Raw genomic sequence first — 27,954 nt, 5'->3', positions numbered from 1 at the left:
GGCTGTCTTGGGTGCAGGCCAGAAGCTTTCAACATCCCTTTTGCCCAGCAGGAAGCTCAGTCCCATACCTGACGGTGACTGACTGCTTTATGGCCTTGCCTGGAATTATCTGATCCTCACACAAGGCAACATTGTATTCCTTGTCTATGACAGGCCCGGAGGCAACCACCCAAAAGGTGGACCCCCAGCCTCAAGAGAGAAAAATTGCTCTTGGCACCTTCTGTCCCTATTGGAAAACACACCAGTCTTTTGTAATAGTAGTCTGTATCCAGGAATAAAACAATAATACCTATGTGGGCTGAAAAGGATTTGTATGTCCTTACTGAGGGCTCCCACTGGTATTCTTGGATATTCTCATGAAAAGGCCTCACTTATATCCTGAGGGTACCATGAACTTGAGGCCAATGATCATATTTATATTCTTCATATCTAATACAGTGACGGACATGAAGAAGGTCTTGTAAGTATTTGATGAATAAATGAATGAATGGGAGAAGACAGAAACTGAGAACCATGTGTTCCTGATGGTTTATAGTTCTTGCCCTGTATATCACATCAGCCAGAGGAGGGAGTGTAATAAAGTGGTTCAGAATTCCACCTTTCAGTATCATGAGGCCTCCAACAAGTTAGTGAAAATAATCTGGATTTGAACCCCTCTCCACCTCAACTGCCCCCAACTTTCTATGAGAAGTCAATCAGAACCACTTAAAAGGAAGGGGTTCCACCAGTCTTCTATCAAAATAACCTCTCCTGCTCTTCATTAAAGGAAAGAAGACTTTGATAAACCATGTTACGATAATGATAGGAACCAAATTAAGGTCTTTTTCATTCCTCCAAGCCCAAAGAATGGACATTCTGGGCCAGCTGCGGTTGCAAGTTTCCCCCTTGCAAAAAACTGTCAGGTGTCCAGATAGCAAGACACAAAGATAGGAGAAACCTCCTCTCTCCTCTCTGCGAAGCCATGTGTCCTGTCTGGGTCTCGCTTCCTCATCAGTTAGGAGCAGAACTACTGGCTGACGCAGTATTATTTGTGGCCAAAGAAGACAAAATTACAGAATCATCTCATAATGGACATATTGGCTTCGTACTACTCAACCTTGATGAGTCTGAAATAAATATCTTGGATCAAAACAGGAGCTGGGTGAGAAATATAAGCTTACTAGTGCTTGCACTTACATAATCTTAGTTCTGAAGGCTCTGTGGTGTCACCTGCATGCTTGTGATGCAGAGCTTTTCATTTGAAGAGGGCGCTTAGAGATCATTCAGCCTCATGTCCCTTTTGTATCTCCTGATAGTCATCTGTCACCTACTCACACACCTCCATGGCGCTCACACATTGTGGATCATATCTGACCTAGCAGAACCTGATGTCCTCACACTGATTTCAGAGAGCCTGGGTACTCACACCGACACTGGCCCCTGCCTCTGTCCTCTTCTGGAGTTAACCAGTTAGAGAGTGCCAGCAAGATTGCCTACACCAAGTGTTGACAGCCACGCTGTTGTATGGCCATTCTGCTGAGACTATGTGTGTTTCTAGGGTGGAGCTGAGGTCCTCAGCCACACTCTGAACCAACTGGAACCTGGTGGATGTTGAAGCAAAATTGAGCCTTTTGGGGTTCAAATTCGTTTATTATTGGCAAAACATGACTTCCTGTTTTTCAGAAGAAGTTTTTTTTTTTAAAGGCTCATAAAAAAGGTTCCTGAGGCTTCTTGGACATCAAATGACTCTTACAAAACAATATTTTGATGAGTTAAGTGTAAATGAATCAGAAACATGTGGATTAAATTTCCCTTAAAATACACAGGGGCTTTGAAATTAAGGGGAAAAATGTTTGGCAAAACAGGGCCTGACTTTTACCAAACCCCAAACCTTTGAATTAGATTTGGAGACAGTGGACTGACTGAATTTTCAAGCACATTAACTTTCGCTGGGAATGATCAATGACTAAAGGGCATCATCCTCCCTTCCTTTTCCCAGACGCCTGCTTCACTGGAGATGTTTCTAGAACATGACTGTTTTCTATCTGGAACTCAAGACACACCTCCCATCTGACATCTTCCACCTCTTATATCCAGGATCTTCCCATTCCAACATCCCTCCTCTGACTCACTTCCTCCTCCTCCCATGGCAACAAAGAGAAGATGTCAGGCAGGAAAAGAACAGCCAGAAAAGATGAACTCCAGATACATGGGTTGGCTGCTGGTGAAAATGTCTCACCACAAGTGAGGCACAGAGCAGGATAGATATTCTACTGAAACAGCTTCTTTCCAGAAAGGGTCATCCACTTAGATAACCAAAAGCCATCAGACATTTAAAAATGGCAAGCTGATCAAGTCTCCAGACACCTTTCTCTAACAGAATTCATACTCCTTCAGGATTGGTTTCTTGTGAGCAGAGAATATGCAGGAGTCTGATTTCTCACCATAGTATTCTAGGTTGATGTGGGAGTCCCTACCCAAGAATGTGTCTCTGAAGTCAAAAGACCTCTGCTTCATGCCCTTGCCCATCGACTAAATAGGGTGATGTATTGTTAGGGCAGTCTTCATTACCAGTTCCTACCTAAGGAGGTTCGTGAGTTCTATGAGAACCTGTTCAATCGGGTCCCTGGGCTGGGCTGGTTTATCTCTCCCAGGAGAACTATGTACATAGAAATCAAACCCTCGCCAAGCAGCTTGGAAAGACAGCTTTCCCTACAGCAATGCTGTGATTTCAGGTCTCCCTCCAAGGCACCAGTTCCTCACATCCCACCCTTCATCCTGTAGTCTCCAAGGGCACATTCTACCCCAGCCTGCCAAGGAGAAACTCATAAATGTGAGCACGTGCTTTTCTCCTCCTCCATGGCTGGCCTTTAAAACTATTGTTTATAGTATCTTGCAAAAAGGTTTACTGTGGTCTGGCTAAACCACTACCTACCCATGCCTATTTTGCTCACACTCTGAAGCCCAGAGCCCTGAAGTTAATGATGTCTTCATCCGTTTTGTACCTAGCTAAGCTAAGCTGAAATCCCACCTGCAGAAACGAGCTGATCTTCTTCTTCAGTGGTGGTCACTGGCCACACGAGCTGCCAGCATCCTTCTTCAGAGCTCTATTCACACAAGTCTGCTCAAATCAATTGACATTCTCTTCTGAATCATTTGACTGCAGAAGTTCATTTACATGGTGCAGGGGATTAGAATGGAATGAAGAAAGACGGACTGCATAGGGGAGCCATTTAATGATTTATCAGAACATAATGGCAGACCTCCAAAAAGTCTTGAACACAACAGTGTACCTTCTTAAAGATATAAGGGGGGCGGGAAATATCTGATACACAGCCAGGGAGTCCTTCTGATAACCTTAGTGTTTTGTTCTAAGTTCCCAAACCCAGCTCATCAGCCCAAAAGCTTGGCAAGCTTTTAATACAGATTCCCAGGCCTCGAGTCTAAATGAATAGAACCCCGAAATCTGTGCTTTAAAGCCCCCACATTATCCTACTGACCTGCTCTTGGCTGCTCAACTCTCAATTGGCCTCTTTAGGAGCAAAAACAAGTGACCCAGGGATAGAGGGGTTTTGTGTCTGCAAGCAATGTTTTCCTCTGGGCAAAATTGTCTTAGAGTTTCTCTGAGCTCCTCTTTTGAAGGCTGAGCTGGGTCATTTTTTCTGTTTCCTCTCATTAACCCTTCCAGATGGGGCCCCAAGAGACCCCTTAGAAACAAGGTCTTTTTTCCTACTGACAGGAAAACCATTAGAGCTTTGCTGGTCCACACTGACAGGCTCGCCTTGTGTGTCAGCCTGTGTTCTCCCTGGGTTCTGCACACCCTGCCCTGTCTACAAGGATTCTAAAATGGTAGCTAGTTCTAGACATCTTATAACAGAAAAGTGGAAATGGCCACTGGGCAAATGAAAGAATATTGTGCTTCAATATGAACAAAAATACAACATCACACTCCCATTTTCTTTTCTCAGGTTGGCAAAGATGTTTTAAGAGTCATATCTACTATTCTTGAGGGTATGATGAAATGGTTGCTCTTAATATAGAGCTTGTAGAAGCAAATCTTTACAAACTGATAATAACATCGGTATTATCAAAATCTGTGCATTTATCAGAGTAAGTGCTGTTATGCCATGTCTTGAAAAGAATAGAGCAGCACCCAAGACCAGATGCCTGGGTGAGTAAGGCCATTTGCTATCAATGTTTGTTATCTGAGTTTGAAAGCCAGAACCAAAACCAATCTTTTTTAAGAACACTCAAATCTAAATGGCTTCCAGTAAGAAAAAAAAAATTTTTTTTTGAGACAGGGTTTCTCTGTGTAGTTTTGGTGCCTGTCCTGGATCTCGCTCTGTAGACCAGCCTGGCCTCTTGTTCACACTTCTTATCCACCATAGCTCAGCTGTTGCTCTGCTTTGGGTCTTCATTTCATCACTCAGGTCAATGGCCTTTGTAACCAACATTTTTAAACAGGGAATGATGGTGGTGTGGGTGTAGGTGTGTAATCCCAGCACTTAGGAGGCTGAAGCAAGATGATCGCAGTTCATTGATAGCCTGGGTTACACAGCAAGAGATTATGTTCCAAACTAAAAATAAAAACTAAACAAGAAGATACTGTCATTCTTCTCCTTGCATAGGGAACAAAACATGTCATCACATGAACAGTTCCTATGGCATCTACCCACAGGTCTTAACGTGGCCAATCACATCACACTGGACAAAACAGACATGTAATTACTTTGGGGTACGAGAGCACAAGGAGACCAACTCTTCCTTCTCACAGGGAGGGCACCACAGAAAATGGAGATCTGATGAGGAGTCGTCAATGCACACTTGCCTTGACTTAGTGATTCCAACTCCTAGGACTTTTACCACCAGAAATAATCATTATACATAAAAAGTTGTGTAAAATTAAGGCTTTGAGGTATCCAGGATACCTTCCCTTCACAGCTTCAGATATTGCCTGACTTCCTGGAATTTCTCCTCACAGTTATAGGTATGCAGGATTCCTTCCCTTCACAGCTGTAAGTGCCTAACAAGTCAGGATGCCTTTCCCTCCAGGGCTGTAACCCCTGCAGGTATAGCCTGGCTTTAGACAGTCAAGATTATCTGTCCCTCTGGAGCTGTAACACTTGCAGAGGATATTTCTTGCTTCTCATTCTGGGAAGAAAAACCCCTTCTGATACCTTTTCTGAATCTCATTCAGTGGGTCTCTACTCTGTCTTTTAGTGCTACTCTGACCAAGTTCTGCTGTCCAGTGCTGTCTCTTCCTTCCTTGCTGTGATCCTGTACTTACTGTAATCTGTTCTACCATCCATATCAGATGCCTTTTCAAATGCTTAAGTAATGACTTCAAATATTTACGTACTTAAATACAAAATATAATTGAGAATTCAGCAAGATTTCACAGAATCATTTAATTAAAAGGTATCTTAAAAATTTAAATTTATCGAGGAAACAGTTCAACTAAAGTAGAGAAACCTAAAATTTTTTATTACTCTTCCCATAAATCGGCTACATTTTACTCTGTATTTGTTAACTATCATATTAAACTTATTTCTAGTAATATCATGTAATGTATTGTTGAAGTTTTGAAAAACCGAAAAAACTATGTTGGGTAAGACCCATATGGGCAACAAGATCTGAAGAGTTTGTGGTTGATGTTGACACCACCTTCAGTGGTTACCTATCAGGGGAACTTCAAATAAAATATATAGTGTTTTCAAAAAAATTAAGGCTTTGGTGGCATAATTTGTAATAGCAAAAATAAAAACAACAGGAATCCACAAAAGTGGTGGACTGGCTGAGTAAATTACGTTGCATTTCTATGATTAGAAATTCAACGTTCCTGTATAAGTAAAGAAACTGTAATAACACAAGACCATGTGTAATATATATGCTAGCTGAAAGGGCTGTGTAAACAGTTTGATTCTAATTATATGAAAACTGAGTGGTATAGTCACATGTGTCAAAGTACTTAGTAAAATTAGTAAAAATACTGAATGTTGCCGAAGTGTTGTATGATTTCAAGACCACATAACTATGGGCATTTTCTTTTACTCTTTGTTTCTTTATGTTTTCCTGGACTTTTTTTCTTTTGGGGGAGTTATCATATTTTACTTTCATAATGTATATATACATATATGTTTTTAAAATAACTCCAGTAAATGTAAACAAAAACAATGGGTGAAGGGTGAGCACCTTCTTTTCAGGAAACAGCAACAACCAGGCATTCCCATCTTGAAGGTCTGTTGGAACTATCCATAAAATAATCTGGGGTGATCCTGTTTCATACAGCCTACAAGTTATTTAGAAGCAGCTCACTGACCATCTTGTCTCATCTTCCCCCTCTCTTCTCTCCCTCCCTCCCTCTCTCTCCCTTGAACTCAGCCACAACTATGTCCGAGGCTCTATTACGCTGTTCATCATCAACCTACATCGATCAAGGAAGAAAATCAAACTGGCTGGGACTCTCAGGGACAAGCTCGTGCACCAGTATCTGCTGCAGCCCTACGGGCAGGAAGGCCTAAAGTCCAAGTAAGTGCCAAGCTAGAAACAGCTTAGGACCATGTAAGCAGGATCTGAGTGAAGAAGGAGCTGGAGTCACCCTTTTTACTGAAGGCAACAGGTTGCTAATTATTCACTGAGGCTGAAAGAGATAGAGGAGGCTAAGTAGTCTGGAATAGGTGGATTTCAGATTCATTTGGGGAAAATCTCTGCTCTGGTCCCTATCTATCTCCATGTTTACTTTACATTCAACTGCGAAGCTAAACAGTAGACAAAATATTTCTCAACAAGGGTACTCTTGGTATTTGAGCAAGTCAGTTCTTCGTGATGCCATATGATCACATGACAAGCTAGTTAGCATCCTTGGCCCCTGCGTGCCCACTAAATGCCAATAGTGCCTTTGTCATGTGACCATCAAAAGCCTTATAGTTGAAATCTTTGTCTCTTTCAGCTGTAGCATTCTAGAATGTTATGGCTCCTCCTTTATCATTAGCTACAAACCTGTGGGACTTAAGAAGAAGAAGCACTAGGAGAAAGTCCCAAAGTTCAGAGATGGAGTCATTTTGGCCCTTGACTATATATATAGCTTTAAACACATCATTGCTGGATATGTTTTATCTATCTGGACAATAGGAGGGAAATTGTATTCCAGATTGCTGTACCCTTCAAACCACCTCCCTCAGTCTGTCCTGGAGAGTGTTTGGCAACACTAATACACCAACCTGGGCAATGCTGAACCACACTGAAAAGCGCCTGGTCAAGGGCACAACCACCCCAGCTCCCCGAGCAAGGCCCCTTAGAACGGGCATGGGATGCTGTGCAGATCAGGGGCGTTCCCATTGCATTTTTAATGTTTACCAAGTTTAACAAAGCTGTAAACTTGGAGCAGGTGGCTCGCACTCCCACAGCTGCCCACAAATATGTGTGCTATAATCGTTCAGTGCTTCATTGCAACCTTGGTGGCTTGCATTTGGCTTCCAACTGTATGTGCAGTGGGAACAAAACAGTCTGGGAAGTCATTTACCGAGTCCTTTTAGCCCACCCCAGATCTGGGCTTTCACATACTAGTTCTTTTTGTCCACTGTGTGTATACAGCTTTTACTTTTCTTTCTTCGAATCCTGCCTGAGTCAGCAGGACTCTTGAGAGTTTTATCATTCTATCTATAACCATGTGTTTCATGACTGGCAGGCTAAATTCTCATCCTTCATTCTCAGCACCACACCCAGGGCTGGTCTGAGATTTGCCACAAAACGGTTGTCTGACCTAGGTAAATCCTGAATCTGCTAGTCTCAGTCTCAAGTCCTGAACATAGAACACAAGTGTTGCTCTGTATTTGCTGACTCCCCATCCTGCTTCTGATTTCCTCAGGACCATGAGTGCAGGTAAGCCTCCTGCTAGTGTTCAGTAATGACCTGCAAAGCTATTTCTGGCAAATCAGCAGTGATCGATTGTGATAGCGTAGAGTCCCTGAAACCAAAGAGCTTGGGAGCTGAGCCTGGCCACTGTCAAGAAGACTCTATACACATAGTGTAATGCTTTATATCCAGTAGGCCAAGATGTCAGTCCTTATGCTGTATGAGACAAGTTATGTTATATAACCTCTGTGAGCCTCAGTTTCCTCTCAAGTGGAGCATAGCAAATGAGATATTCCATGTCAGATCCCCAGCACATCACAATCCTGAATAAGTACCCATTGTCTTCCATATCCCGAGCTCAAAACTCTAAGCTGTTGTAGAAGAGGAGAAATCACCGTTAGTTTTAAGAATGATAATTTTCACACTTATTTGCGTGTTTGAGGATTATGGTTTTTTAAAGAGGCATACTGAGAACAGCATAAAAGTCAAACTATGTGGCCAAGGGGATGATGCGAAGAAGACAGCATCTTTGAATGAGCCTGTTTCCCTAGCAACCAAGAACATAGTTCTCTGCCCTCTTTATATCCCAGCACTGTGCCTCTCCCTCCACAGCCTTGTCCCACATACACCTGTTCTTAGGGCACCTGAAGCAACTGGTTATGATAGACTTTGCCACCCTGTACTTCACCTTGTCAGCAGACTCATAAAGTGCTGTGTTACAGTTTTGTTAAGACTATGAGGGAAGGACAGGACAAAGTGAATTCCATCCCACAGGGATCCTGAGGAAGGACTTGGTAAACTGCTGAGATCAAACTAGGCCGGAAGGCTTGCATCTGATGCAGAGGCTGATGTTATCTGTGGGATTAAACCTCAGTTTCTTTATCTATCAGAAAAGAGAAGAATGAGAATCAAATGAGAGGACACGATTGAAATAAAGCCTTCTCCAAGTGTAAAGCACAACACACTCAGGTCTATAAATATAAATCCAGATACACATCTGTAAGACAGTTATGTGTTGTTTTATATATGTGGTTTAGATAGATTAGAATCCGAAGTTTAAAAAAAAAAAAAAAACAGATTCCAAATCTGACCCTGTCACTAGCTCACTGCTACATTTTGAACCTTAGAGTAGTAACATTTGAGTCCATTCCTCTCCTACAAAGTGCTAATAAATTATCACCTCTGCTCTCTTAGCCCCTGGTGGCTCTGACCCTGCACTATGCCGTCTTGGCCTGTGTGTTCCTGGGTAGGGTCTGTCAGACAACTGTTAAGTGGATTTTTTGGTACCACATCCAGTGCTCAGCTACTGCCAAAGAGCAAGAGGCCTCAGTGAGTCCCGCTGGGGGTCTCCAAGGAAGCAGGGTGGTGTCGGCAAAGCAAACTGCTCAGCAAGGATGAAAGGAAATGCTAGGAAGTGATTTCAGTCTTCAGTGTCTCTTTTCTTTCTTTTATAAGCCTCCGGGGCCAGGCTCTGTTCTGTATCTGCTAATTCCTTGCTACAGCCGAAAGCTGTGTTAACTCAGAAGAGAATGGAAAGTTCTCGGGGCAAGGGATATTCCTATCTAGAGCAGCCAGAAGAGGCCATAACACAAGCAAGCCCTGCTCAAACCAGCAGTTAGGTCTGCATTAGGAGGATGCCAGAAAATATTTTTGTTGAGAACATGGACATAATGCTCATTTTCATAGAATTGCCATCAAAGCTGGGAAGATTTGAAGTCTCTGGTAGGATGTCACTATGTGAATAGAAAATCAAGGTGTGTCAGCCATTATGTAGGAAGCACTCAGGGAGCTGCTGGTTAGATATCACTCTCAGCATCCAAGTTCACAGTCTGCCATCTCAATGGTGAATCCATTCCAAGACCCATACATGGCTTAATTCTTTATATAAAAAGTTATAGACATCATTGTAGAATGATTGTATCATCCTACAAAGCAGACCGAAGGCTAGTACTCTTTGCCCTACATTGTAGGCCTTTTAGAAACTGGTGTGTTCAAGGGAAGAGTATTCTGCATCTGGAAGACATACTCACCACAGAGTAGTTGACAGAAATGGGGAGAATTGGTTCAGAGAAGAGAGTAAGCTTAGGACTTCATTAGGTATTCATCCAGCTGCCAAGCAAAATTCAGCAAACATGGCCCAAAATACTGGTCTGGCCTGGTGGAGAACAAGATAGGCATCCTCAGGAGAGAACTGTTGGTGAGGAGGGTGGCATCCCAGACACACTCCAATTTTGTTTTGTTTTGTTTTTTTGGTTTGGTTGTTGTTGTTGTTGTTTTTCAAGACCAAGTTTCTCTGTACAACAACCCTGACTGTCCTGGAACTCTCTCTGTAGCCCAGGCTGGCCTCGAACTCACAGAGATCTGCCTGGCTCTGCCTCCCGAGTGCTGGGATTAAAGGTGTGCGCCACCACCGCCCAGCCACACCAGTGGTGCTGTCATTCTCCTTAGTTCCCTGTCCTCTACACTCCCAGAGCCTGTGGTTTCAGTGGTTACTGCCAAGTAAGTGCTTCAGACCACTGAAGGACCACACACAGAGGCTGCGCTCCGGGAGTGAATGATGGCAATAGCCGGCTGGCTTCTCTCAGAAGATCCCCAGCTGTGGGTCTTGTGTGGGCTTCATCTCAGCTTTATGGGGAATGGTCCCATTCACAACCCAGGACAGTGGTCCCGTTCTGAACATGTCAGAGGGAGGATTACCTACCTCTAAGGCAGTCCCACCATAGACAGAAAGCATCTTCCCATGGCCTCTCGTGACCATAGATGAAGAAATGTTCACCTCTAGGGAATCAGTCTGCCTGGACATAAATATCTCCAAGATCTCTCAACAAACAGAAGCAACATCTGGGCCAGAGAGGTCAACTAATGTCTGAAAGTGAGAGGTTTGCTTCTCCAGAGGAATCAGGAAGGTGTTAGGTCAGGTTCAAGGGTCTCTCTGTATGTCTAGTTCAATCCCGTTTAGAGGGGTGTAATACAAAAATCAGAAGAGAAGAGACATCTCTCATCAGAGTAGACATTCTCACACACGGATCCGAGGGAGGGAATCAGCATCTGCTAAGAATTCTGGGGCCAGGCGACATTTTGAGGTAATCTGGCTTTGTCCTCTGCCCTCATTCAGAGTCGCTACTAAGCCGCATAGACAATGTTTACTGGCCGCAATTTCAGTCTGTCTGAACACTTAATTCAATGCTAATACTGAGGCTTGCTCTCATAGCTGTGGTAGCCGTTACCTCATATAACCTTTGGAACAGCACCATGCCGGGTGTAGAATAATGCTTGCCTCCCTCCCACATTAGAGACAGAGTCTTAGAGTGTCACCTCATTTACCTAGGAGCTGTACAGCTAGTCAGTGACTTAGCAAGAAAGCACCTAACACACTGCGACTCTTTCCCCACAGCCTGTCTTCAGCACTGTGCTGCCTCAGAAGTCCAGCAGTGAGCTATCATAATTACAGGACAAACATACCACCAAGTAACTGAAATGTCAGGAGACTGTCTGGGTTCGTCCATCTTAAACTCTGCCTAGAATTAATATAGTTGAAGAGGTATTTCCATAGGGCTAATTCATTCCAGTCCCATTCAGTAATGCTAGTAATCACTTATTGCCTGACTACAGTTTGGTGTGCATGCCTCAGACCAGAATGCCCTTGACTTTCTTGTACAGGATAAACACCTGACCTTCAGGAGCTCTGTAATGTGGGATTTTCAGTGGTGAGACTGTCAGGAGAGGTCCTTGCCTTCAAAAACCTCATCTCTATTATTAGAAATAAGTCTCCCAAAAGAAGCCACGTGGGGCCAGTGTCACTCACTGTGGGGTGCCGTTTCTGCCTTGAGGGTCATAGGTTCCACATTGATGCTTAAACCTCCGCTCTGCATCAACTTCCCCAGCAGCTGATGTGACTAGAACTGGAGAATTGCAAGGCCCTAGTGAACCATAGAGCTTTTTGCCCATCCTCTAAAGAAATGAACATTTTCCTTTCTTCTTTATCCTCAAACTGCTTGGGTTGTTGTTGTTGTTTTTGTTTGTTTGTTTTCAGCTCCTAAGACATAACTTTTGCTTTGCTTTTCATCCCCATTAACTTCTATGTCAAAGGACAGCATTGGCCTCTAGCTGCATGCTGATGGAAAGGTATCATTTGATGAGAGCCGAACAAAATGGTTCTGAAGACTCAAGTTCACTCCTAGTGCTAAGACTTGTAAAACAGATCCGTGTCCCTGTTGCAACAGATTATATGATGCTGTTCCGTGGCTGACTTCTGAGCATGCCTGTTGTGGAGGTCTGAACTGAACTGGCCACTACTTTGACAACCCCTTATTATCAGTAAATAGGGAAGTGATGTGGTTTGGGTTCGGACACCAACAGACATGGTAAGAGGACTGTGGCCTCTGGGCCAGCACACTCCTGACTTGTAAATGTTTTCATTCGGTACTACCGACAGCAGCTGGTACTTGGACAGATTGAACCGGATAGACTTCCTGGGTTTCTGTGACCTTCACTGTCTAGAATCATTCAAATTAATTTCTTTAAAAAACAAACAAACAAAACAAAACAAAACCTTCTTTATAAAAGTTATGCAGTTATTAAAAGATAGCTGGCTAGAAGAAAACTGTCAAAAGATGCAATAAGAAGTTTCTCCTACGATGTGCCTACCTAAAAGTATTTCCGCTTCTGTTGAATGGTGCAGTGAGCTCCTGAGCTGGTCCACTCCAGGATTAGATGGCTCCAATTGCAGGAACGGCCCTCCTTATATGAGGCTAAAGGGATATCTCTTGTCATGTCTACCCTTGCTTTAAGAAATATGAGCAGAATAAATCTATACCCTCTTCTGTGTAGCAAGCTTTCGCATATCTCTGCTCTTATCTCTGCCCTGGTGATCCTTAGTTCCAGCTTGCTTACACTGGATCCCTGATCCCCTGGTGGTCACTGAATTGTAGGACCTTAGCTCATGGAATCAGCTTTTCAATTTGTTACTCATCCAGTCTTGGGTGAAGAGGTCTGAGAAAGAAGAGGAAGTATGTCGTCAGCACAGTCCACTGGTGTCTTCATATCTTTGTTAATTTCATATTGAAAGATGGTGTTCTTCAACAACGCTCTCCGCATATGTGCAAGGTGGAAGACGCTTGGTATCTGCTACTAATGTGTTGTTTTCATGAGCTCTCTGTGTCCCTTGCTTATTTTTCCATTGGGGGTATTAATTTTTTATTAAAAGCATGTAATTTTGCTCTAATACAAGTAAATTTTCCCCTCTAACATCTATCACATATATTCAACTATATTTTCTAGTATTTTATTTACTAATTTTCCACCTATTTCATTTTTAGGGTATTATTTTGACATGAAGTATTTGTTTTTCATCTTGCTCTTTATGGTTTCTTCCATTCCACTTATATTGCTTAAATGTGTGTGCATTTATATTCCTGAGATCAGATGAATATGTGCTGCTATCGCCTAATCTCTCTCTCTCTCTCTCTCTCTCTCTCTCTCTCTCTCTCTCTCTCTCTCACACACACACACACACACACACACACACACACACCTTTGCTCTCCTTGCTCTCATTCTCTGCACTGAGGATTGAACTCACGACTTTCTGCATGGTAAACGTATGCTGTACCACCAAGCTATACAACCAGAGCACTTATATTCATTTCTTTAGTCCATTTGTAAGTTAGAATTTGTTTATATACAGTAGCAAGGAGGGAACTCCAAGGTGTGATACTTAGACAGAAAGAGTGTAGGAGAACCTACTGGCCCAAGCAGACCTCAGGGTAGGTCTTTAAATATCAGGAGAAAATCAGAACTTCTTTTTTAAAAAGCAGAATTTAGAATGGAAACCTCCTTTACCTGGAGAAAAAGGCCCTGTTGGGGCAGATGGAGTCATTTGGAGTCCCTCAGGAGAAAAGGCAAGCTGGCTGGAAGCCCCACATAGCAAGAAAGCTACCTGGGGACATTTATGAGCTGGCTGTGAGTAAACAGGAAGATGGCACTTTAAACACTAGCAGCCAAGCCTGTGCTCCAAGTGGACATCATAGAAAGAAAGAATATAAATACAAATATGTGAACAAAAGCATTTGTTAAAAATGATCATACTCAGGGGTGGCCCACACCTTTAATCCCAGCATTCAGGAGGCAGAGCCAGGCAGATCTCTGTGAGTTCGAGGCCAGCCTGGTCTACAGAGCAAGATCCAGGAAGGGCTCAAAACTACACAGAGAAACTGTCTGGGGGGGCGGGGGGGGGGGGGAGGGGGGATCATACTCAGGATTTGAGAGAGTCAGATCCCAGACCCTTAAGGTACTCTGTGGCTCACAATGAGAAGGTAGCTGTAACTGTGTATATGGCGTGGTCTAAGCAAATCATCATATACACATCTAAATATGCAGTAAAAGTGCTGAGTGGGCTATTCTTCACCCCCCTCATGTTCTTCCTCTACCTGAACCAACTTGTCAGGAAGGAGATTTTAAGGACAGCCAGGACTTGGGAGGAACTGCAGGATGATAAAGACCACACCATGCAAAGGGACAGTGTGTTCAGAGCCTTCTTCCCAGAGTGTGAGGTCACCACTAAGGCTTCCTCGGCCTGAGTGCTCACTTCACCTTGTTCTAGGAGCAATTCATGTCACCAGTGTTCAGGCCTGGCTCAGGAGACCTTAAATGAAGCAGCTCTGTCATCGGAAGTAAATTCAGAGCGTGACAGTCAGGGGTTACTTAACTTCCTCTCACCCTGACTGCAAGCATCCCTACCCCTCCTGACATCAGCACTACTCGGCCCTGGATGCACTTTGAGTAAACTGTGGGCTTTCAAACCCCAGTGTCCACACATCTTCCCAGCACAGTTAACCCAAAATCTCTGGGCTGGGGCTCAGGCTGAAGTGATTCTTAAAGCTCCCTTGGTGATTCAAATCTATGACCAAAGTTGGGCACCACTGGCCTTCCATAAACCCTGGGACAGGGCCCCAGATGATTTACATCTCTGATTTCCCCATCCAGGCCCCAAGCCATTTTACCAAAGGTGTGAACGTGCCACGAGCCCCTGGGGAATTTTCAGTGCCTGAGTAAAAGGCTGAGAGCTGGTTTTCAAAGCTTTATTGTTTGTTTTGTTTTAAATCCCAGATTAGTAATGTGCAGATTATAGGATTATGAAATGATTTTCTATTTTACAGTGGCTTGACATCTTAAACCAAGATGTTTGCAGGTCCACAGTTCTCACTGTGTTTCCTGAGAGTTTTCCATTTGTTCTTAGCTCCAAAGTGTATTTTCTTCCAGCTCACTTCCAACAGCTGCAAGCTGTCTGTGTAGCTGTCCATCATGGCTCTGGTTTGTCCCCATCCTCACTTACTTGGGGACCCTCTGTTCAGGCAAGGATTTCTGTCCTTTCCCATAGGATGAATTCTTCATGACACAGCCAACATGGCTCTGAATAGTTGGCGCTAAAGTCAAGGGAAGGGAGCTAAGGGTGTAGGCAGTTCTTGTAGACCAAGAAGAGACTGCCTTTGTCTTCCCTGTGCTTTGGTGACAGACATCTATAACTTCAAGGATGTGACAAGTTCTCCCCCAGTTCATTCCCGATTCCTGAACTCATGCTTCTGGACGTCAGAAGGTGGCTTACTCCACGTAAGGAACCTGCAGCACAACACTGCGGGCCGGCTGCCGAACGGCAGCAGGCACTCGGAAGAGCACCCTTCCATTCTTCTTGCTACTAAAGAGGCTTAGAGTCACAGCACACGTTGACATCTGTGGATTCTGCAACAGAGGCTAGGTCACATGGAACATTGTATTCTTTTCCTTGGAGGGTCACACAGAGCACCTGGTATTCTAGGGAGCACTCTCAGAAGCCAATAAAACTGAGGTATTTATCTGCTTGCTTTAATAGATTTCAAGAAGTATCGCAGGAGCCGTGGCCATAAAGTAACTGGTCTGCTTTGAGTGTGGCTCATAGACTAACTCATCCTCACATTTGGAAAAACTCTGTATACCTGCACCCCGCTGTACGGGAATGCTCTTCCCCACACTGCCTCTCCCTGTTTCATACAGGGAGGGCTGGGGAGAGACGCCTCCCTCTCCAAAAAGGATGCATTAACTCTCAGACAATGGAACACTGAAAATAACACAGGAGGTTGGAAGCATGGGGGAAGGAGAGAGGAAATCTGGCCCGGGATCTGGAAAAGCCTGAAGTTTGGGGGCCACTGTGCTTAGCCAGGATAAACCATGCTTCTAGGAAACGCTTGTGGTGTGGGAGGCCGTTTGAGGCTGCAAGATAAGCTTACAGAGGTTTGGAAGTACACACATTCAGGGCTCATTTTGTCTTGGAGGTAGCAAATCTCCTCACATAGTACTAGCATACAGGATGCCTGTGGGGTGAGGACAAAGGCCACAGAGATACACTGGGACCAGACCACAGAAACTGTTGAAATCCAGGCTAAATTTGATTTTCCTTCTATTTGTGTTTTTCTTTATAATGTGTTTATTATGGTTTCTTTGGCCACATATTTGCATGCTGCAGTGATTTCTGGCTTAGTGGGCAAGGCCTAAGTCTGTTATAATTGACTTCATACATCACAAAGAACTATGGAGATATGAGTAATACCCCTTAACCACCTTGGTGATCGTGGCTCTGTTCTTTAACAGTGGGAATAAGACATAGTTAACTGTGGGGTGATGTCTCTGCAGTTTTTGTATCTGGTTTCTAGTGTGCCCTGCGCTTTGAGTGTGATATGCCTATGACATGGAGCTTTGAGATGGTTGCAGAATCAAATTTTCTTCTCAAACTGCCCCCAGATGAGTCCCTCATCTGTTGAAAGTTAGCAATATCAATATAAATCCAGGTTTCTTAGCTAGGCACTCATCTTGTCTGCCAAGAGTGGAACACCAATCAAATCATACCCCCCAGAACCTACTGTATGCAGAAAAAGCCCATCCATATCCCTCACAAGGAACCCTGTGCCTCATGAAACAGTCCTGGTGGGCAATGCGGGGTGGGGTGGGGGCATATCACAGGTCTTGAGACCCTCAGCGTGCCCTTCAGAGGGTAGAATGAAGGGTAAATGATTTCATCAGCTTCAAGCAGTGGGGCTTCTAGAGGGGTGAAGGGATCCAGAAGCTTTCTTCCCATCTTTCCTCTCTCTTGAGAGTAAACTGAATGGAACACAAGTCTTCCTGAACTGCTGTGGTAGGCGAAAAGGCAGACAGCTAAGTAAGTATTACTGAGGATGAAGAAAGGGAGTGTAGCAAACACAGCCTATGGAGGAAGCCTCTTCTATGGCGCCTGGAGGAAGAACGGGCTTTGTGGTAGGGTCTCCCTGATCCCAGATTAGTCAAAAGCTCAGGGAATTCTCAGGGACACATGAAAGGAACTTCCTTTTCTCTGCCTCTCCTGGAGCACACCGGGAGGGAAGTGAGCCTCGGGGTCCAAAGCCTGGCTGGGCCGCTCTAGACTCTAACCTGGCCCTGACCTGGAGAAGGGCGGGGCAGCTGTACACACCAGTTTCCCAGCCCAGCTCTAACAGGTGTGGCCCGGGGCGGCGGGGGACCCGAAGCCCCGGAGAGCCTGGCGCTGCGGCCAGCGGCTCCGCACCTGCGGCGGGATCCCCCTAGGCATACTGGCTGGGAAGCCTGCACCTCAGCGGGAACTGCAGCCCTGCTTGCGCCTTTCCTTAAGATTGGGCCCCACTCCAGGCGGGACCCGGGCCAAGGGGGCCACAGTGCAGTTTGGGTTGAGGTCTGATTGATACTGCGATTTGTTCCTTTGACACGCCAAGCACAAGGTACACCTCCCGGCCTTGGGGAGATGGAGTGAGGACAGCAGGGACCAGAGAACAAGTTTGGCTTCCTGGGAGCAGCCTTGCAGGCTGGCTCTCCCCTCTGTTGTGTAGGACAAGAGTGCCCCCTAGTGGCTCAAATGCAAGCACAAGGAATTAGTGTCTAGCCAGGAAAGGGCACCTGTGTATGAAGCGCCCATGCACATTAACCCACACATTATTTGTTCGGTCTCCTTTCCCTACTCCTTTCTTGCCCTCAGTCGCATTATTTACAATCCAGGAGCCTACAGGAAGTGGCCTAAAAACCTGTCCAGACCTGCACATTTAATGTCTGCGATCTAGACTGAATTCAATTTCTGGACTTGTAGTCTGTTGTCTTTCCCGTCTGGGTTGTAGTGCTTCTGACTGTAAAGTTACCTTTAACATTTATTTTATGGACCATTGTTTGTGTGCGTGGATAGATAATGAAGAGGGAGATAGTTACCGGCAAGGATAAGCAGCCACATTGCCATCCAAGTTGAGACCCCAGAAGTACCAGGAATTATGGGACACTTTTGAGGAGCGCTTGTACCTGATCTGAATAACAAAGATAATCAAGAAAAGGAGTTGGGGCTGGAGGGACGGTTCAGTGGCCACAAGCAGGGGCTGTTCTTGCAGAGGACCCAAGTTTTGATTCCCAGCAGCCATGCTGAACAGTTTCCAGCCTCCTGTAACCCCATCTCCAGGGAATTCAGCGCCCTCTTCTGGGCCCCATGAACACTTGCATTAATGTGCAAATACCACCTCCTCCATGCACACCTAAAAATCAATCTTTAAAGAAGAAAACACAGCGGCCGCTGGGGGAAAGTTCCAGGCAAAGGAAACAACAAAGACAACCCTGAGACTAGAAACATTTACCAGAGAAACTGCAGTATGGTGTGAAAGGTGAGGAACTAGAATGGATAGGTGTTAGAATCAGTGTCTAAGGAGCTAGAGGTGTTGATAAAGGGCCAGCTTATGGGAACTTCAAATGTTCTTCTAAGAGCCATCGAACATTTGGACAGGGGAACGTCATGCTCCGATTTCTGTTTGTTCAGGATCATTCTAAATCAGGCATTGAACTTTGCCTTAGGCTAGCTGTTAGGTATGGGCGGCCTGGCTGATAAATAGCCAAGACAAAGGAGACCTGGGGTTCATCTGATCTGCTGTCACTCATTCTCTGGAGAAACCTAAACTCAGAGAAGGCAAATAACTCATCCTAAGTGGCTGAGGCAGAGCTGGGATCTCTTTATCTCCCCTTGGAGGCCCCCCAAAAGTTCGGTCAAAATCAGACACCAGCTCTCAAGTCTGCTTCTGATCGAACAACCCCACAAAAGCCTGAGCGCGCGCGCACGCATACACACACACACACACACACACATACACACACACACACACACACACACACACACACACACACACACACACACACACACACACACACACACACACACACACACACGTAAAGAAAGAAAGAACACAAATTGCCTTCATTAAACTTTCTATTCTGGGACCTGAGGAAAGTTGGGCCCCGTTTAAACACCCATGACTCCTGAGGACCATAATAAGACATAAAGACCAGACATTGCAAACATGTGACAGGGGGAGTGACCGGGCCAAGAGGCCCCCATGGAGAGCCACCAGGGCAGAGGGCTTGACTCCAAACTGACACATCGAATCCCATTTCAATTAAGACGCAAAAATGAGAAAACAAGTGTAGAGATTGGAAAGTAACTCAATCTTTATAAAAACAAAAGGTGATAAAATGCAGTTGTCCCAATATTTGGGTAGTTTAGACACCCTCAGCAATTCTGGGAAGTAGGGAAATTAAGAGAAATAGTTCAGCCTTGGCTGGGTCACTTAGCGTTTGCTTGGAAAATCATGATCCAGTAAGGAAGCCCTCGGAGATGATGAAACACGATGATAAGAAAGGCGTTTAAAGAAAGAAATGTGATTTGGTGCGTGCCACCTGAAACTAGCTGGACAGCATGTAATAGAAAGAGGTGGCCAAGAGGCCAGAACCCAGCTTACCTGCCTGTGAGTGCTGTGACCCTGCCTAGGCCACTGGCCCTCTCTGACCTGTCTCAGTGGGGAAGCCACAGACATACCAAAGCTTTGCTGGCGCACAGGACCCTTTAGCAACTGTGCGTCCGTCCGAAGGCCAGGGAAGACTACAGTGAAGGGAATCTCTGCAAACACCGGGCCTGCCTTCTCCTGGCTGCGTGACTCAGATAAGTTTTAACCCTCTCAACTCTGGTTTACTCACATGGAGCCAGAGGCTGCTGAACGCCTGGACTGAACGGCCCAGGCAAAGCAAACCTGAGCACCCTGCCCCGTACACAGAAGTGGTCCCCCATCTGTGATCTTTTCTTCTGCCACTGATGTGATTGCAGACTATGCAAGTGGGTATAGCTGAGACACTGTTATAGTTAGCATGATATGATTTCACTGGGAGACAAATATTAAATGATGAACATCCGCAGAAAGAGGAGGACAGAAGTGATAAAGCACATTGTCCCTCTTTAAATGAAAGGATTTCAAGATAAGGACATTGAGGACTCAAGGTCTCGCACAGCCTTACTCACAGAATTAACTCATGCCAACCTAGCTAAGAGATGGCCATATAGATTTTTTTTTTTTTTTTTTTTTTTTTTTTTTTTGAGATGAAAAACTCTAGCAATGATCAATGGCCTCCTGTCAGGTGGGAATAAGGTGTCTGGGGAGTGACTGAGAATCAGCGGTAATTCAGATCTTATCTAACATCTCCACTGAGGGCAGAGTAATCGCTAGTTAATAGAATCTGTAGAGACACCCCACAAACCTCCAGGGAGCCCTCTAGAGCTGAGACACTAATGGAGGAAGCCTAGGAATTACGCAGAGTCTCCAAGACCTTTCACTTACTCCAAAAATGTTTATTCCCTGCCTCGTGGCTTTGTGCACTATGCTTTCACAGCCCAGTGAAGGACAAAGCAACAATTCCCTACACCCCAGAGAAGAGGGCAAACGCTAAGAAAGCCCAACCCAAGGCTTAGAGAAGGCTGTCCAGAGCAACTAACACCAAAGCAGACCTCAAGGATTCCTGCAGCTCAGCTGGGAGAGCAGAACTGGCTGCTGCCAGCTAAGGGAAGGCATCATCTCTCCAAAGAACCCACAAACAAAACTGCAGGCCACTTAATGTGCACAAGCCAGGGCGAAGGTGCCCAGCTTCTTCAAGGAGAGCGGCCCTTTGAAGTGCAAACAAACGCCTTACCTTCACACACCGGCCTTTGTCATAAGGTCTCTCTCCGGCTGGAGAGAGGACTGGCCAGTTAATAGTGTTTGCTGCTCTTCCAGAGGACCATGTTTGGTTCCTAGCACCCAAATCCGGCAGCCCACAGCCAGATGGAAGTCCAGCTCCACTGACCCTTGTAGCCTCTGTGAGCAGCCCTCACATACACAGCATAGATATAGATACGTAGTCGCATAAATAAAAAGTTTAAAGATTTAATTATCTTTTAAAATGGTAAAAATGTCTTTCCTCACAAAATAATAACTTTACAACAGTTTAAGTGAACCTGTGTCTTATTAATCCCAACCACATCCCTTGAATATTTTAATCCCACTGTGTATATCTGTTTAATATTTCCCTTTGAAGAAATTTATTCCATCTATGTACAAGGCATTTTTTAAATTCTAAGCCCATCTCTGCATATGCATGTATTGATGACCTCCTTCCATTAACTGCTCATCCACCACCACATGCTCCTGTGGGCCACAGCTGGACTGAAGCCTAGAGACCACAGGACTGGAGAAGTAGCTGGAGTCAGCATCAGAGAGGAGAGATGGACGGTGCCAGGCAGAGCAGTGACAACAGATCTTCTGTAAGCAGGTGGCACAGAGACAGGCTAGGAGGCAGGTTAGGGACGAGGGCAAAAGTCAGCAGACTAGCAAACATTAAAGACAGGATAGGTTTGACCCTGGCTGTAGGGGATGGGGAAGCAGTCTCAGGGGACCCCAGCTTTCTAGCTCCTGTGACTAGGTAAGTGACAGTGCTGTCAAAGGAGCTTTTTTTTTTTCTTCGAGACAGGGTTTCTCTGTGTAGCTTTGCGCCTTTCCTGGATCTTGCTCTGTAGACCAGGCTGGCCTCGAACTCACAAAGATCCGCCTGCCTCTGCCTCCCGAGTGCTGGGATTAAAGGCATGCATCACCACCGCCCGGCTTCACAGGAGCTTTTAAAAGCAGACACAGAGCTTGAATTGGGCCATGTGACTTTGAGGCTTCTGCAGGCTGCTAAGTAGACATACAAGTCCAGAAGAAGGGCCTGGGGCAGAGATAGAGCCTCGGGAAGTGAAGACCTGTGAACAGTAATCAAAGTCATGGGTGTGGGTAGTGCACCCTAAAAGGAGCACACGGCCAACGAAGAGTCCGGGAACAAAGCACAGGGCTCTGCGTCTGAGTGGCAGGGAATCGAGGGGTGGTTCCCATCCACGAGACACAGCGAAACAGCATCCGGATGGAAGGGAACCGTAGAGAGGGAGAGCGGTGGAGGCAGAGGAGAAGGGCTCTGCGGAGGGAGCTTGAGAAAGTCGGTTCCACACCGAAGCCAAGAATGGCCAGGAGCAGATGTACAGTCCACAGTGCCGTGAGGAGAGTAACAGCCAAGCGCCTCCTGCTGGCCTGACTCTGTGTGCCTCCAAGGCTCTTCCTGCTTGTTAGTTCCACTCCTTCACCCTACAGCTGGGGGACATTCTTACAGGAGCAGAGGCTGCAGGGCAGTGCAGGTAAAGGATTCGTCAGTTGGCTCCTGAGTTAGTGACCCTGCTCCTAAAAGTAGACGTTTCAGTCCAGGGTCCTGTCCATGCTCCCCGGTTCTCCCTACAACCCACGATGAGGAAACTCCGGAGCGGCTGATCCAGAACAGCTACTCGTTAGTACAGATGATTGAGCATTTGCTTACCAAACTTTGTTCTGCGCTTCCCAGAATCCAAAGGCATTGGTGCTCTAGCAGCATCTGAATCTAAAGTGTGTTACCTAATTCCTTGCACCTAATTCTACATATAAGGGAGAGCACTGAGGTTTGCAAGCAGAGAGGTGATGTACATTCGCACATGCTTTAGAAAGTTAATTTAAGTTATGGAACAGCTGGTTGTTGGATACTCACACCACCTGAAATAAGAAAATAGACTACAAAGATAGACTTCTTTTACATCTGGATCCTCCCCTGCTTTACCTGGCTTGCTGCTCCAATAAGAGTAAACTGTCTTCACAGTGAGGAAGTAAAGGCATCCTGACATCTGGAGTCAAAAGCTTCTTAATATATTTGATGAAGTCAGTACTGACCTCCGGGTCCATCGCCCACCCCCACACCATCCAGAGACAGTTCCTGCTTGCTCATGCACTCCTCAGTCATTCCAGCAAGAGAATGGGCTGTTCCTTCTGGTCTGATGGAGCTCCTCAACCCAAGTCTACCCATGTGGGACCAGGCCTGGAGCTCTCCTCTGCCCCACTCTTCATTGAAAGCAATTTACAGCGCATCTGTCTCTGGGAATCCACTGCTCTATCAGGCATGGGTCTGATTTTCTCTCTCTAAGCTTGTTGGTCATTTGTAACGCAGAAGGAACAGCAAACAGAGGTCTCTGTATCACTTGATAGTGTTTTGGTTTCCTTATAGCTCAAATGCCATCATGCAGAGCTGTCGCCGTGAAGGTTGAACAAGGACCAAAGACGGCTATCACTGTGCAATGCTGACTGATTGTCTGAAAGTGACTTGCAACCTTATTTCTAGATTCTGATTGGATTTTCCTACTGACCCATAAACCTGAACTTCTACCTAGGACGTGAGTGTCAGGAATGGATGGGAAGCTGTTGAGATTCTGTAACTTAAGTCAGTAATGGCTGCTATTTCCCTCCCGTTCAGCCTAGACGCACCATTTGTCTTTAAAAAGTTTGCTATTAGCCGGGCAGTGGTGGCGCACGCCTTTAATCCCAGCACTCGGGAGGCAGAGCCAGGCGGATCTCTGTGAGTTCGAGGCCAGCCTGGTCTCCAAAGCGAGTTCCAGGAAAGGCGCAAAGCTACACAGGGAAACCCTGTCTCGAAAAACCAAAAAAAAAAAAGTTTGCTATGGACGTGGTCCCCTTTCTATGAGCTGCAAATGCCCAGTTACACAGAAAGAAAGTTACACACAAGCAGGGGAGGTGAGCCATGGTCACAGATGCCCACATGATCACCTACTTTGTTGTGTTGCGACAGTGGAAACATCTATTAAGTATTAAATGTGAAACTCCCTCCTACACTTGAAACATTGCAACTGTTAGCTTGTCTTCGTCACTTCCAGAATAACTCTAAACAAGTTGCACGCCAATTTTCTTACCTGCCAAAGAAATTAATGAAAGATGCAAGTATGTGATAATGGGTCCTCTATTTCTCCTGCTCTAGGTCAGTGCAGCTCAACGGCCAGCCCTTAATGATGGTGGACGACGGGACCCTTCCAGAACTGAAGCCCCGTCCCCTGCGAGCTGGCCGGACATTGGTCATCCCTCCAGTTACCATGGGCTTTTATGTGGTCAAGAATGTCAATGCTTTGGCCTGCCGTTACCGATAAACAGCCCTCTGCTTGTGAGCTCCTGGTGGGCCTGCTGGACTGTCTTCTACTCTCCCACTCTTGTAGCGCCCTTATTCCTCAGCCTCTGCTCCCTCCCCACTGGAGTCAACCTAGACTTTCACTCCAAAGAGACTAAAAGTCATAGTGTGAGCTTAGCCTAGGTAGGTGGCACCCATCCCTAAGAAAAATGTAGACACCCTTTATTCCTATGCAGAGATAAAGGTGCGTGTCTGTTGATGCACACCTCACAAACGGGCTGGGAGCATGCTTTCAGAGCAGTGTTTGCAAGCAGCCTCCTGTAGTCCTGGTCACACAGCAATGTAACTGCAAACCCCAAGCCCTAGCCTACTGCTGCTGCTGCCCTCAGCAGAGGAGGATGAAGGAAAGAGCGAGGGAGGGCTGCAAATCCAATCCTCCTCTGACTCCCCCTTTGTCTGCTTCCTGCTGCTGCCTTGGGTTTCCTGACACCTCTCTTCCCATGGGGAGCAAATGGGTGAGTCAGCTCTGGCCTGCTGGGTGAGCTGTTTATATAATTTCCTGGCTGATGTATGAGTGTGTGCATCTGGGTTTCTGACAATGGCATCCATCACTGGCTATTCCTCTGGGAAGCGGGTGCTTCACAAGTAGAATTACAGTCATACTCCGAAGTCTGTAAGGTTCTATTCCTCTGTGACTCGAGATTCCCTCAGGCCTGGAGTAGGAGTCAGGTAACAATATTCATTGAGTGGAGAGCAATGTATTAGTCTCCACAAAAAGAAATCATCATTCTTCATGTTGCCAGGAGGGAGAGAAATGTAGTACAAAGAAAAAGCACATGGCAACATCCAGCACATACATGCGTACACACACACACACACACACACACAGACAGACACACCAATCTAATAAAGCAATTTAGACCTTGCCCTCAAACTGAAAGGATTGCAAAGACTCAAAACATTAAGTCCTTAGTTATTTGATTGACCAAAACCCTTAGAAGAAGACGGTGTGAATCACAGTCATTGTAAACATAGCCAAACCTTTCCACTTCTTCCCACATAGCTGAGTCTTAGTGGCATTTACTAGGGAGAAATCCCATCTGGTCACATCCCAGGTGGGTGTACTTAAGCATGGTACAAAGTTTTCAGTTGGCTCCATTGAAGAAGAATGGGGAATTGGTCTGATAGCAGAACTGAAAATGATAGGTGGAAGGCTTCTGAGTTGGGCAGGCAGGAGGACTGACTTAACGTCTATGGTCAGGACTTTAAATTAGCTATGGGGTTTGGGAGTCTTTGGAAACAAGCTGCAGCGGCAGAGACTCTGTGGACATGACTGACCTCAGGATAAATGCCAAGGAGGATGCCGCTCTTAAGAGGAAGGGGATCCTTGACACTCTCCTGGGTGCCCGTGAGTCAGTGACAGGGTTTTGATGTGAACAGACGGGCCTGAGGGAGAAGCTGAGGCCAGTCGTGAGGGAGGCAGCAGGGGCACACCTAAGATGTCTGAAGAATAAGGATGTGGTCCAGTTTGCAAAGTGAGAGGCAAGAGGAAGGTCGGACAAACAAGGTCCCTAGCGCTTTTCAGTGCAGAGAACTGGGAATTTCAGGGGGTTGGGGGCCTATCGTAGTCTGTACAAGGGAGACAGTGGGTTCCGATTGTGATGTGCTTATTTTTAGTACAGGAGGGGCATCTCACAGCAGTCATATCAGGGCAAGAACAGAAGACTCAGGACGGGCTGGACCCGTCAGTGGTCAGCTTGGAAGCATCTGGAGATGGGGGCCCATGAGACTGCTTACCCAGGCACCTTCTGTGGAAGCTCCAGACAGAGAGAAGTGTTGATATCGGAGGTAGGAAGGAAGGAAAAGAAGAGAGGTGTGGGAAAGGGAAAGAAAACAAACGGATGGGTTTTCCTCGAACACGTATCAAAATCCCTTCCAAGTACCTGTCTGGGGGCAACTGCAGGGCCCCTGATAACTGCAGGGTAGCCAGAGCCTCCGAGTTCCAGGCCTTGGGCTAGTTTGCTTTCATGTCTAGAACCCCCATGACAAAGCTTCTCTTGTCCCCCTGTGCCCCTGTGAGGCATGAGAGAGTCCTTACACAGCCCCAGCATCACCCAAGGGAATGAATTTGCTTGAGGAATAATCCAGAACCGGCCTACTTAGTCACCCAGCTCAGTGGCTTTTCATGTCACAGACTCGCCCCTCACCTGGTAGACTCTGCTTGCCCAAGATAGCCAAGACGGAGCCCAGTGCAAACATTTTCTGTAAATAGGTGCTGATTCTTCACTAAGCCTTGCAGAATGTAGGTCATTTTCGCTGCTTTTGTCTTTCTCTGTGAATTAAAAGCTGCACCCAAGAGGTTGAAGTTTTGTTTGTTTTTGAGCTAATAAGGGGGAAGAGGGAAGCCCTGGAATTTGTCTCCAGAGACTTGCTGTTCTGTCTTCACAGCTACCTCGTGGAAGGAGGAGTATTTGCGTCACTCACTGGGACATCACTCTCCACAGCAGTTTTAACTCGGGGCGTCTGTCTTGACGCCCTGGGGAGGGGTGGGGGGACAGTTACTAAAGCAGTGATGTTGCTCTTTACAGGGACCCTGCCTTTCACATTCACCCCCCAAAGACAGTCTCTAGTAAACACAGCATCACCACCCACAGCAGAAGTGCAGCAGGCTGAGGCAGCCGGAGAAGAAAATAACCCAATTCTCCACCAGCTTCTCTGGGTCAGTTTTCCTTCATCAAGCAAGACATGGCAGAGATCATGAGAGACTTAAGAGCCCTTCTTTTTAAACCACAGAATGGGCTTGGGGAAATGCGTATTGAAGGAGTAATCACGCATAATGAGAAGTCTGTGCCTTTTGTTGAGATGGTTTTCTGTTCCTCTTGCCTCTAGGAATGATTTTCTTTCTCATTTCTTATCACAAAGCCTCAGAATAAATTCTCATTGTTATTGGGAGAGAAAGACCCCATTTTTCTAATTCCCTGCAAAAAGCTGCCACTGTGGGATATTAGTATTATCTCTAGCTAGAGAAAGGCTTGAAAATATCAGACTCAAGCAACCGTGAGACTAAAGACTTGAGCCCCCCCCCCAACCCGGATTCCTCCTGCAGTCTTGCCTTTCTTGGACACTTAGCTCCAAGAAGGGTGGACTCGAAGCCCTGTACTCTCATGCAGGGGTCCTAGGGATGTTAACCACTGAGCGTCTGCATCCAGCATATTCTGGGTCAGACCAACACCTGTACTCAGGTGTCCTGTATGCACACCGAGATTCAGGCTACAGGCTGTGCCTTGCAAGCCATGGAGAGTGACTTCCTTTCTGAAAACAAAAGCCCAGCGCTTAACCTCTGGAGATGTAAAGGCAAAGCGGGCAGATTCCTATGAAGGTGAAAACACTGGAACACAGGAAGACTTTAATGTTTCGAGGTCCAAACAAAGCAAGCCAAAGTGATAGTGAGGGGTCTCTGTGATGGTGAAGAAGGAAGAGCCACTCTGTCCCCCAGAGAGATCCTGCCCAGCTAATCTGCTGTTCCGAGACAGAGTGAAAAGTTCAATTTTAAGATTCTTCGTGCCCTTTCCTTAGGCTCTATGTATTGGGAAGGTAGTATTCCAAACAGAAGCAATGCTGAGGCGAGTTATCCTAGTATGGGTCCAAACAACTGGAACTTGCAGAGTGAAGGAACTGCCCTTCCTTCTGGGATGCCTTCTTCTTCAGTAGTTAGACTCTGTTGTCCCCAGGAGGATAGAGGATGAACCTGCACACCCATCCAGATAAACAGAACAGGCTTTAGACCCAGGTCT

The 27,954-nt window shown here is 45.9% G+C and overlaps 1 protein-coding gene across 1 annotated transcript in view; it reads left to right on the top strand.

Moving 5' to 3' along the window:
* Hpse2 (heparanase 2 (inactive)) overlaps positions 1 to 26,525 on the top strand; it is a 225,117-nt gene extending 198,592 nt beyond the window's left edge. Inside the window, exons 9-10 of the mRNA XM_028888799.2 lie at positions 6,361 to 6,507; positions 24,017 to 26,525. Of these exons, the coding sequence (XP_028744632.1) occupies positions 6,361 to 6,507; positions 24,017 to 24,182 (313 nt within the window). The 3' untranslated portion in view covers positions 24,183 to 26,525. The remainder of the gene's footprint in view (positions 1 to 6,360; positions 6,508 to 24,016) is intronic.
* The last annotated feature ends 1,429 nt before the right edge of the window (positions 26,526 to 27,954 follow it).

Source organism: Peromyscus leucopus, chromosome 1, assembly GCF_004664715.2.
Source record: "Peromyscus leucopus breed LL Stock chromosome 1, UCI_PerLeu_2.1, whole genome shotgun sequence".
Classification (NCBI taxonomy): domain Eukaryota; kingdom Metazoa; phylum Chordata; class Mammalia; order Rodentia; family Cricetidae; genus Peromyscus; species Peromyscus leucopus.
The sequence above is the reverse complement of the archived record's forward strand: the minus strand, read 5'-3'. Positions and strand labels throughout refer to the sequence as shown.